Source organism: Mus pahari, chromosome 2 (genome assembly GCF_900095145.1).
Source record: "Mus pahari chromosome 2, PAHARI_EIJ_v1.1, whole genome shotgun sequence".
Lineage (NCBI taxonomy): Eukaryota > Metazoa > Chordata > Mammalia > Rodentia > Muridae > Mus > Mus pahari.
The window spans coordinates 147,564,850-147,578,316 of NC_034591.1; the positions used below are offsets into that span (position 1 = coordinate 147,564,850).

The 13,467-nt window shown below is 36.5% G+C and overlaps 1 protein-coding gene across 1 annotated transcript; it reads left to right on the forward strand.

The window, feature by feature from the left end:
* Positions 1-9,277: 9,277 nt before the first annotated feature.
* On the forward strand, positions 9,278-11,880 carry LOC110316933 (proline-rich protein HaeIII subfamily 1-like). The gene is made up of 2 exons (XM_021191270.1): positions 9,278-9,368; positions 11,198-11,880. The coding sequence occupies exons 1-2, from the start codon at positions 9,305-9,307 to the stop codon at positions 11,878-11,880; spliced, it is 747 nt and encodes a 248-aa protein (XP_021046929.1). The 5' UTR covers positions 9,278-9,304.
* Positions 11,881-13,467: the final 1,587 nt, after the last annotated feature.

A 13,467-nucleotide genomic window follows, 5' to 3' on the forward strand; every position in this document is an offset into this window, starting at 1 on the left:
CTGCTCTGGCAGACAGAGCCCTCACAGCTTGCCAACTTTCCTCTGGAGAGGAAGATGCCCAAATTTCTGGAGCCCGAAACAGGGTCTGTCCCAGAAGTTAGGTTGCTTCTGTCTGTCCCAAAGCTGTGTAGGTTCTGTGGTCCACACTCTTGCTAGTGCAGACTGGAGCCCAAGTGAACCGGAGCAAAGTTGGCTCTCCTTCTGGCTCAGGCCTTGGGACTCTTCCCAGGCGGGAAAGGTGCCCAGTGACTGGAGCCAGAATTGGGACCCCTCCCAGAAGCTGTGTCACTTCTGCAGGCCGCCCTCTCCCTGGCAGTGCATAGGAGCAAAGATGGCTCTCCTACCAGTTCTGGCCTTGAGACTGCTCCCAGGCAGACACCCCTCCTCAGGTGGGAAAGGTGTTGGATGACTGGAACCAGAAACAGGATCCTTCCTAGAAGCTGTGTCACTTCTGCAGGCCACCCCCTCCCTGGCAGTGCACCAGAGCAAAGATGGCCCTCCTACTGGTTCATGCCCGGAGATTCCTCCTGGGCGGACACCCCTCCTCGGGCAGGAAAGGTACAGGATGACTGGAACCAGAAACAGGATCCTTCCCAGAAGCTGTGTTGCTTCTCCAGCAGATCACCGGAGCAAAGATGGAAACACTTCTTAATGGGTTCGCCCCAGCAAAATAAAATCTAACACAACTGACTCTAAAAAGCACCCTTAAGTTTCTAGTTCAAAAGAAAGTGAAACAAGATGTGTATATATATATATATATATATATATATATATATATATATATATATATATATGTTAGTGGTAAAATAGGAAATCATTTAGTGCATTGTAAGCCACATGGTTTTCTGCTTCGTACTGGAAGTTGTCAGTGGCAACTAAAAGCATAGGTAAGGGATATGCAAGACAATGATTGTAGCATAAAGCTTTAGAGAAGACTCAGCCCTCTAGAAGAGACAGATGAAATAGTGAGTATTTGATTTGCAAACAATTATACTGCTATACAGACAGAACATAGAATCATGTCTAATTGTTATTGAAAACAGATAGTAAAGGGTATCCTGAAATTGAGAAGGCCACCTGCAGCCACACTCAAACCGGTCCTTACTGAAAGGCAAACTGGGGCTGTAAGGGGAAAAGATGGCAAGAAAGAAAATATGGCTAAGACAAAAAATATTCTGATCAAAGTCCACAAGTTTAATAAAGTTCAGAGTTTATAAGGCAGAGGAAGGCCATCCCCCACCACCCATTCTTGGTGCATGTTCAGGTGAGAGCCTGTAGGAGGGTCTTGAGAATGTTGTCTCTGGAACATCTAAAAATCTTCTCAGCAGGCAGTGGCAACTGTTTTGAAGAGCAGTGGCAGGAGCAAACAATAGAGCCAGCTTGGGAGGTCAGAAGGGACCACCCCAGGGGGTCCTGTGCTAGTGGCTGCAGAGGTCTGCAAAAGCCTGCTTTGAGGCTGAAGGGAGATAACATGAAACAATATAATTGAGGAAAATCAGTGATACAAAGATCATTAAGGAAAATATGTCTAAAGTGTATGCTAGACCATAATTTAGCTTGTTGGTCAAGGTATTCACAGAAATTTCTTAAAGTCCCATGTCTCAGGGAGTAGTTGTATTAGGGTCAGCTGTCATCAGATAAATAAAGAAAATGAACATGTCTGGCGATTACTGACAATGCTAACTGTAGTGTCATCATACAGTACACAGAAAACTCTTTTAGGCATAGACCCAAAGAACTTTATAATTTCTGATTGAGATACACATGCATGTGTATTGCTGTATCTTACAAATACTGGGATTGAAAGAGTAAGTGTGCATCAACTGCTGAATTAGTAATGAAAATGTGGTGCAAACATAATAGAAATCTATTCAGAACTAAAGGAAAATGAAATTGTGAAATTTGCAATTAATAAATACAACTGAGAAAANTTATNCTGAGTAAAATAACNCAGNCNAGGGAGNCAAATTCCGTATTTGCTCTGTTAAGGTGTTCATGGCTTCAAAATGATTGTTGTATTTAAGTTGCAATATATGGAGAGAGTAGGAAGTTGGAAAGGGGATATATAGGAGAGGTCATGGCAGTCAACTAAATAAGAGGAAAAATATAAAATGAAATTGGGTTCAGGCACAAATTTTTTAACTTATTCTTTGAAATAATTATTATATACTGATTTTTATCATTATTATGATTATTTACTTACAATTATTGTCTCTAGATCAACATGTCCATTTCCAAACACAATGTCCTCACATTATTATAATTTTATAATCCACTAAGACTAATTAGTGTTACTGGCATTCTAAAAGATGTGAGGCTATCCAGTAGATAATAGGCAACTTACCAGTAGCCACACTTCTCAAGAAAAAATAATATTTCCACACACAAGCAGACATCATATGCTAATATTCATACTGGTATCCTTCCCCTATATGTTTAGACTGGGTTAATCATAAAATAGTCTTCTGCACATCATCACTACAGATTCAGTGGATACTGAGAGATTTTAGACAAGGGTGGTTCATTGATTTAGTTGTGTATACTCTAGTCATCTCCCCAAGTTTCAGAGGACACATAGTCACATGACATCTCTGAAGAAACTCAGATCTGGGTAACAAAAATAACAGAAAGACATGTAATTAAGGAAGGCATTTTTAGGGAGGAGGGAGACTTCAGTGTTGGGAGAGGAAAATAGGAGAGACTAATAAGTGAGCATGACTAGAGGCATTATAAACAAGGATCAAGAATTCAAAGAACACATGTTAATGTCTAAAATAGAAAAGAATAGAAGCAAGCAATTAATAACTAGCCAAACTTAGTATGGAATGGGTATTGGATGACACAGCGCCATATATGCACCAAGCAAATGTCATATGCTCAGAGAGCAAGGCAAAAAGATAAAGGTCTCTGAGGAACTTGTTTCACACATGACAATCTTCCTGGACTTGCAGATCAAAAGCTCACATGCAAATGTGTATTTTTAGTGCGCTATGATGGGCAGCTTTTCCTTTGTAACCATATCAAACTAATTAGTAATAGAATAGGTTTATGATAAAGAAATCATACATTTCAAGTTCATAACATCTTCATCTATATTTGATAAGGCTTTAGAATATGGAATAAAGATAAACATACATATAAGATTATATGTATAAATACTAACATAGATATATGTCCTAAAAAGGGTGAAGGTGTTCATTATGGTGACATGTTCATTATGGTGACATATTCAACACTCTTTATATGAGGTAAAGAAAACTATAGTTCTGTTTAGGGCATTAAACACACCCTCAGCTCTGTTATATTTCTAGCCTTAGCTGTGCCTGTTGAGGTCTCAGATGATATTTTTCTTTAATGATACACTAATCTCTTTCACACATTGTTAAAACTGAGAAGGTCAGTAAAATGTCCTGACCTGAGTGATATTTGGAAGAACCAACAGATGTGTTCCAGTTTTCAAAGAATTAAGGAAAGGCTGACTCTAAAACAAGTCAACACTCAGTACTAGCTAGCTCATTGCCTGATTACTGACTGTGATTATTTTCAGTGACTACCTAGACAGGACAATTATCTTCACGCCCCCTTGGTATGTAGATTTTATGGAAGTTAACAGCCATCATGTTTCAGTGAATATTGAGTCCTGAATATTGTAAGGAAAATCTGCTTCTCATAAATTCCACACAAACAGGAAAAAAGTTTAATTTTTGCATAACAAAAAGGTTTTGTTGAACTGCAAATAAAATTTATTTTAGTACAGTTTAAGTCACACTGCACATGTTAAGATGAAACTGGCTGTTGTATAAGGGTCACATAGAACATTTAGTATGCATGGTTCATTGAAGAGGGAAACTTTTTACATGATTCTCTACAATCAGGTCAAAAGTCCTGAGTGACATTCACAGGCATAGCACAGAATCATGTGGCATACAATGCACAAGATTTGCAAATATAGGTTTATCTGGCTCTCTCTAACTTCCCTCCACTAAATGATGTTAAAGATGACACATACAATTTACTAAAGCTGAGGAACACACAGAAGTTTCCACAGATATCCTGAATTAATAGTTGTTAAAGTCAAGTTTTCCAAGAAAAGATTTAGGAAGAAATGTTAAGACATAGCAAAAGTCTATGGCCATACCACCCTGAAATCATCCCATTTCGGCTGCCCTCAGAAGCTAAGCAGGGTCAGGCCTGGTTAGTACTTGGATGGAAGACATAACAAGAAAGCAGGATTTACTTTAAATAAAAAATGTTAAACACAAAAAAAAACCATTTGGAAACAAAGCGTCTGGTGAAGAAAGTTTGAAAGAAAAACTAAATGTAAATATTGAAATGTCTAACATATACTTGACCAGCCCATATTTGGATATGCTTAATATGAATATAAATCATAAAGTGTTCTCTTCAGGTCTTTGAAAATTGTCTGAAAATAAGAAGAAATGCAAAAATCAAGGACTGAGTCATAATAAAAGAAAAATAATATATATTCTGATGCAGTGCACTCAGTAAGCATAGCCCGTCCTACATCAGTGTCAACTGAGGCCTATTTGTAGCTTGCAAACCTGCCAATCAAACCTAGTCCATAGAAACAGAAAGAAGCTACAGAATAGCTTCAGAAGATTTTGGTGGTAGTGTTCATTTCTCTCTATAGAGTCATGACAGAAGAACTCGATTTCTAAATTTAAGGTGGGCCTATACACATATTTTGTTAGTAGAGAATCCTTAATCACAAGTCCTTTCATGTGTTTGCTTCAGCAGAATATCCTTGCTCCTGTGCCTGCTTCATTGAACCATTTCTTTAGAACTACTCTGCCTTAGTCTTTGACTTTTGGCCACTTCAGGAAAACACTCCTTAATGTGATTGCCCAGCAAAATAATATCCAACACAACTGACTCTCTGAAGAACTCTTAAGTTTATACCAAAAGAAAGTGAAATGTGATATATATGTTAGTAGGAAACCAGAAACATTTAGTGCATTGTAAGCCACTTAGTGTCTGTTTCATACTGAAAGTTGCTGTGGCAACTGAAATCAAATATAGAGGAATGGTGGAGAATAGTCATGTTTTAAAGGTTTAGAATAGACTTAGCCCTCCAGAAGAGAGAGATGAAGCAATGAGTTCCTGGCTTCTAAATGATTATAAGCCATAGAACTGAAGAAAGAATCGTGTGTTGTTGCAAGAGAAAGTAGTTAGAAGAAAATGTGTATCCTGGAATAACATATATATATATATATATATATATATATATATATATATATATATATATTTATACACACANTATATATATATATATATATATATATATGTATATATGTATATATATATAAAATTTGAAAATCAGTGAAACAAAGATCATTGAGGGATATATGACTGAAGTGTATGATGGAAATTAATTAACTAATTTGTCTTGTTGATCATGGCGATCACAGAAAAGTTTTAATGTCCCATGTCTCAGGCAATAGCTACATTGGGTGGCTCAGCACCCAACAGAGGAAATAAAGAAAATGAATATATCTAGTGATTCCTGACAATGCTAAAGGGGGATTCATCATACAACACACCTAAAGTACTTTTAGGCATAGATCCGAAAAAACTTTATACTTTCTGATAGAGACAATCACACATGTGTATTGATTCCTTCTTACAAGAGGTAGGAATGAAAGAGTAAGTGTGCATTAAATGCTGATTGAGTAATGAAAATGTGATGCATACATAAAATAGAAATTTATTCAGAACTTACAAAAAAAGAAATTATGAAATTTGCAATAAAGAAATATTACTGATAATATATACTGAGTGTAATAACCCAGACTGGCATGTAAAATGCCATTTTTGCTCTCTTAAGGTGTTCATTATTATTGTATTTAAGTTGGAATATGTGGAGAGAGAAGTAAGCTGGACAGGAGATGTATTTGAGTGGACATATATAAAATGATATTAAAGGCAGATGTAACATTTTTATTTATTATTTGAAATAGTCGTGACCTGTTGATTTTTTGATCATTAGCATGACTATTTCCTTACAGTCAATATCTCAAGATCCTCAACATGTCCCTTTCCAAAAATCATGTCCTCACATAATTATAATTATAATCCACTAAGTTTAATTCCCATTGCCTGTATTCTACTTGATGTGAGGCCATCCAGTGGATAATAGGCAACTTATAATTAGATACCCTACTCAAGAAAACTATTATTACCACACAGAAGCAGCCATCATGTAACAACAGGCACTTCAATAAGGATGGAACATTGGAAAAATTCCCCCATCAATTGGGACTAGGATAATCTTGAACAAGTCTTCTGCAGTTAACCACTATGTGTTCGGTGATATTAAGAATTTAGTTAAGAATGAATTTTTGCTTTTAGCTTTAAATACTCTAGTCAGCTCACCAGTCTTCAATTGATAATTCTGCTGACATTGTCACATATAAGCTCTGATGAAGCTCAGGTTTGGTTATCAAAATTAATTGAAAGGTATGAACTTAATGAAGAAAATTTTAAGGAGGTGGGAGACTTCAGGGTGGTGGGAGAAATATGAGAGAGTGATAAGTGAGCATGGTTAGAGTTATTATGTAAATGAATCAATAATTCAGAGAACACATGTTAACTGCTAAAATGTAAAAGAAAATAAGCAATTAATAACCAATAAAACTTAATTGACCTAAACTTAATAAGAAAGGAATATTAGAGGAAAACAGCCCCATAGATGCACCAAGCAAACTCCACATGATCAATAAAAAAGCATACAGATAAGGGTCTCTGAGGAACTTGGTTAACACAAATCATTTTTCCTGGACGTGCAGACACAAAGCTCATGTACAAATCTGTATTGTTCTTACCACTCAATGGATAGCTTTTAGTTTGCATTCAAACAAAAATAATAGTGAGTAGAGTAGATTTAGGAAAAAGAAATTATATATTTGTGTTCATAACATATTTGGTATGACTTTAGATTATATGACATCGATAAACATACATACACACACACACACACACATATATATATGTATATATATATATATATATATATATATATATATATATATATATATATATATATATATATATATATGTATGTATTGATACATGTATGAATATACATACTAACATGGACGTGAACTCTAAAGAGGTGGGAAGGTTTGAGTTAAGGTGACATGGTTGAATATTATTCATGAGAGATAAATAAAGCTACAGTTCTGTTTAATGCAATAAACATACCCTCAGCTCTTTTATATTTCCTGCCTCAGTTGTGGCTGTTGTAATCACAGATGATATTTTTCTTTCATGATACACCAATCCCTTTCACACATTGTTGAAACTGAAAAGGTCAAGAAAATGTCCTGAGCTGAGTGACAATTGGAATAATCAACAGATGTGTTCACATTTTCAAAGAATCAAAGGAAAGGCTGACTCTAAAAGCATGTCAACCCTTAGTACTAGTTAGCTCATTGCATGATTCTTGACTGTGGTCCTTTTCTGTGACAATCAACCTTGGCAAGACAACTTATCTTCAGGCTTCCTGGTTATGAAACTTTTATGGAAGTTACAGCCAATGGTGTGTTGATGAATAGAGTCCTGTCCATTGTAAGTATACCCTGCTTCTCCTAAATTCCATACAAATGGAAAGGTGTTTGTTTTTAGCATAAGCAAAAGTTATTAGTAAACTACAACTGTACTCTAATACAGGGCTAATTATCTGACAATTGTTACCATGACACTGGCCACTGTTTAAGGGTCACATATCACATAGTATACTTAGTCCGCTTAAGAGGGAGCTTTTCAACATGTTCTCTACTAGAAAAGACCTGACTAACATTCACAGGCATAGAACAGAACCTAGGGACCAACAATGCACAAGGGCCACAAATCTAGCTTTATCTGTTATGTGGCTCCTTCTATATTCTCTCTAAGGAAGCAGGACAAAATTGCAAGATACCCTCTAATAAACCTTAGGTACACATAAAACATTCTACCGAAATTCTAAATAAGTGTTGTGAAAAAATAATATCTCACAAGAAAAGTATGAGAAAGAAATATTAAGACATAGAAATAAAGCAAGATTTCTTTTAACTACAAAATATTAAGCATAAAAGAAAATCTCTTGGAAAGAACACATCTATTGAACAGTGTTTGAAATAGAAATAGTAAAAAATGGAAATGTAAACATAAACATGAGCAGCCCAAATTTTTATATCCTTAATGTGTAGATATATATTAAGAAGTTCTCTTTAGGTCTCTGAAAACTGCCCAAGATTAAGATGAAATACAAAAGTAAAGGACTGTGTCTTAAAAGAATAAAAAGGAACTATATCCAGAAGCAGAATCTTGAGATGATGTCCTATAAGAAAGTTACACACAACCTGTGTTAAATAATATTCTGAGGCCTGAGCCTATTATTGACATTGACAACAATGATAACTGTATATAATTGTCCCATTGAGTGGAACAAGAAAGTTGCTGCCATTCTCAGCTCCTGAATTCTAATTTTAAGCACCTTTACTAGAACAATTCAGAAAGTGGAGCTGTCTATGGATTTTCAAATGTAACATAGTCAAACAACTCATCATACAATTCCAGATTCATGATATTGACTCATGTATACCTCATATGTGTTGTGACTCCACTTTTACTGGGACTTTATTNATGTAATAGGTCTCATGTTTTACTAGACAATGTTGCAGTTATTGGGTTAGAACAAGAGAATAGTGGGCACTCTTATTGAGGCTTAGCATGTTAGGGATTCCAAGGGTCTTGTTGTAATTGACATTTGTTTATGAATAGCCTCAACACCATCAGTCTTAACTAATTATAGTATATATGAGGACACATATGAGTGAAAGTGTTTAAGCTACTCTACTGATCAGAGAAATTGTCCCTATTCAATTTGGATGGAAATCATTACTGTCCATATAAACCACTATGTATACACTCTAGTATTACCCCAATGCACATTGATACACAAATAATGTCAGCAAATACAATGATATCGATAGATAGATAGATAGATAGATAGATAGATAGATAGATAGATAGATAGATAGATAGTCATTACCTTCAATATCTGGGTTACATTCTTACACATGAGTTTTTTTCTAATAGGGACACTGGCAGCTAGCTCTTCCTTCCTGCATCCTGATGGGCAAAAGTCCCAGTGTAGAGTAAAGGATGCAAGATTTCCTGCTTTGGTAATTTTGAAATAACATAGTATGGAATTCAAACATGACATTCTTCTGCTCCTATAAAGGCAGTGCCTTACTTCTTCTAGCACAGACTTGGGAGAAACTCCAGAGCCTCTTCCAAGATGCTGGTGGTCCTGTTTACAGTGGTCCTGCTGGCCCTGAGCTCTGCTCAGGAACCCNGAGAAGGTAGGAGAATATGGGTGTGGGTACACTGACACTTCTTAAAGAACAGGAGACAACAGTGTAGGGCAGGAGAGAAATGGAACAAAGGACTAGAGATGAGATATAAATGAAACCACATAGCATTTGGTTTAAAAATATACACTTGAATTTTAAGACAGTGTGGTAAATAAAATTAACTACATATGCCAGTAGCCTTGCTGAACTGTTCATCAAGAGAAAACAAGAGAAAAAATATTAGAGCCATTTGGAGGATGGTAACTGAAGTAATTAAACTGGAACTGTTATTTAGAAAAAATTATAAAAGCTTCCAAGTTACATTTTTCTGTACTCATTCAATATTCTAATATATTATCAGTGTCTGTTTAAAAATTTACTCATATATATATATATATATATATATATATATATATATATATATATATATATATATATATTGTGCTATTCTTTGAGAAGACAGAAAGGTAGAAGATTTTAATAGGAAGAGTTCTATATTTTAAATTACATCAAGATAGAAAATTGATAGATGAAAGATAGATAGATAGATAGATAGATAGATAGATAGATAGATAGATAGATAAATAGATAGATAGATAGACATATAGATGATAGATGGATGACAGAGAGATATATAGACAGATAGATGATAGGTAAATGGTAGATAGATGACTTATCAGCATAAATAGCAAGATTCTAAGTAAAATGATGAATACCAAAAGAAAATTTTATGTTGTTACTTAGTGGTTAACACTCCACAAAAGGACCACTGGAAATGGTGCAAATTAGAGCTACCTCAACATTTACATAAAATTGATTAAAAATTCCCTCAGAAATAAAAGATTGTGGATAAAATCTCTTGCGAACTCTAGGATACTAGTTGTATGTGTGAACTTGCTTTGAGTCTATCCTTTGCTTTATTTCACAATGGCCATCTGTGAACATTCTTTCCATATAACCTCAAACAAATACCAATACATCTTGAAATTCCTTATCTGTTTTCTAAAGGAAAGAGTTTTATAACACTACACTGTATTGTCATTGCTCTGTTTTGAATTAATGAATGTAAATTTCACAAATTTTCAGATGAAAATTCTCCAACTTTGAAATAAGGAATGTAAAAGGGGTGGTCAACAAATAGCAATAAGCCAGGAATTCCCTGAAAACATGAGCAATTTACCTTTTCTAAAACACAGGAGTGGTTGCTAGGAGATAAAATTTAGATGCAGTGTTCTGATTTTGACTCTTCTAGGGAAACAAGGGTTTCTTGCTGTCTTCTTCCATTGCCTTTTTGCCTCTATTTCAGTTGATTTCAGCAGGCAATGCTAACAAATCTGTTAGTTTCTCTTTTCTTTGTGAGTAAACACTCAAAGAAACGTATTAAGCCCATTGATGATAACCTGTGATGAATTTGTTCNGTGAGCAGCATATGGCGTGTGACTTTCAGACTCTTCTTCCATTGATAGTATTCCTCAACATGAGGACAATCTTCTGAGCAAGCTTCTTGAATTTTACCACGAAAGTTACTCATTTCACCTGGATTCACAAAAAGCCAATTTTTTCCAAAATATAACAAGTATCAGAACCTCCATATATGGTCTGATTTCCTTATTTTAATCTGTCCAAGGAAACTAGTCCTGAACACTCTGGAAACTTTATTATGTGTACTTGAATGTTATGCAAAAACAATATTTTAAAGGGAGCTTTTTTATTTATTTGTTATTTCTTGAAACTATCAAAATGTTGCTATCTAGAAAAGATGTTGTATGAAAACGTCAATGAGTTAAAAAAGAACAAAGTTGGTTATGACTAACCACATGTATTATTTTATCACTTAGAACTACAGAACCAAAACCAGATCCCTATTCAAAGGCCACCTCCTCCAGGATTCCAACCAAGACCACCTGCTGAGGGGAGCCAGCAAGGACCACCTCCACCAGGAGGCCCACAGAACAGACCCCCTCAAGGGCCACCTCCACAAGGAGGCCCACAGAACAGACCCCCTCAAGGACCACCCCCACAAGGAGGCCCACAGAACAGACCCCCTCAAGGCCCACCCCCACAAGGAGGCCCACAGAACAGACCACCTCAAGGTCCACCACCACCAGGAGGCCCACAGAACAGACCCCCTCAAGGCCCACCCCCACAAGGAGGTCCACAGAACAGACCCCCTCAAGGCCCACCTCCACAAGGAGGCCCACAGAACAGACCCCCTCAAGGCCCACCACCACCAGGAGGCCCACAGAACAGACCCCCTCAAGGACAACCCCCACAAGGAGGCCCACAGAACAGACCACCTCAAGGTCCACCACCACAAGGAGGCCCACAGAACAGACCCCCTCAAGGCCCACCACCACAAGGAGGCCCACAGAACAGACCCCCTCAAGGCCCACCCCCACCAGGAGGCCCACAGAACAGACCCCCTCAAGGCCCACCCCCACCAGGAGGCCCTCAGCAAACACCACCTCTGCCTGGAAACACACAAGGCCCACCACAAGACAGACCTCAGGGACCTCAGTAAACCAACATTCTGTGACAGGTATGACTCATACTTAGCCCCTTGTACGTGGCAGGGATCAAAACTCCTCTATATTTCAGATTGACGAATGATACCAATCTAAATATGTAGCAATAATTTTGTCCTGGACCCAATATCAAAGATTTTTATTAAATGATATATTCATGAATGAATATATGTTTTACAGGAATATCTCCCCCACATTTGGATATCCACAATTATTGCATATCTTATATGCTTCTGGCTAGGAGACCCACTTTCTTCCTAAGATCCTTTACTGCTTTACTGGTATTCATGAACTCAAAAGTATACATAGATCTAATCTCTTCTTAGTTCTTAGTTGTGTTTCCTTTTAGCATGTTAATATTATTGGTTGAGATGTCTTGTTCTCTCTCTACCCTGAATAATTAGGTTTTTTTTTTTAATTTCAGAACTTGAGTAAGAAGAAGACTCCCTCAGAAAGTTCTTTCACAGCCACAAAGAGTCGTAACTGGAGCTTCACTACATTAATAAAATAATCAGTTTGCATCTTTAAATTTCTGTCTTTCTTTCTGGATGTGTTTCAACTTTGAATTTCAGATCCTAAATTAATCATTATTTTCTCATGGTTCATCTCTGCAATCTCTTCTAGCAGTTGTCCATAAGGCTGGTACCTGCTAATATGTTCCACTCTTTTCTGTTACCTGGTCTGTACAACATAATGGGTTTTTTTTTTACATTTAATTCCCCATTTTTAAGCAATAGACAGATAATTTTGGTCGATTATGAACAAAGAAAAAAATACCAAAAGTTAACATGCTGAAAACTGAAAACATTAGAAGGCTGTGGTTAAAATGACAATGGATAGCTTGATCATGGAGAGCATGGTTTGGCTTTCTCCCCAATTCCTTGCTAAAATCTGTTTTCAAGTTCCTAATGCTAGCCCCATCCCCTCAAAGTATATTCCTTCACTTGACCACCTCCTTTTTCGGAGGTTCACACCAAGATCCTCCTACCAATGTATTTGATTCCAGTAGTCAAAGCCCACTTTGATTTACTTTACTCATATCCACAAACAAAATATACCTCTCCATTCTAGCTCATTCTAACAAAATCCTCCAACATTCTCCTCTAAAAATTACACCTGAAGGTCTTTTACTGCTGTGTTTCTGCCTGAGTCAGAAAGCAGACACTTTAGCCTTTCTTCACAGCTTAATAAAAGATCACTTCATGGAAAAAAAAAAAAAAGTTTGGGAGTGGATACCTAAACTGTGGTGCAAGGGCAGGCAGCTATGAGGAACATGTGAAGGCCTGATGTACAGTCACAAAGCATTAGATAACCCCTTAATAATAAATGCATAAATTCAGCTCTGTGTACATCTTGGACGGCTGCTGGTTATCATAATTCATATGATTTAAAACTGAGTGAGACTCTTGATAACTTTTGAAACCTCAGAGGTTGCATTTTACCTTCTGATATGAGAGCTATTCACCAGCACACAGGTATTTTTTTGAGTACCACATCGACTCTCGAAATCTTATAAACAATGTTTTTCTCTGTCAGTAATCAGGTCTTCCGTGAAGAATATGTAATACCCATTACTTTAAGCA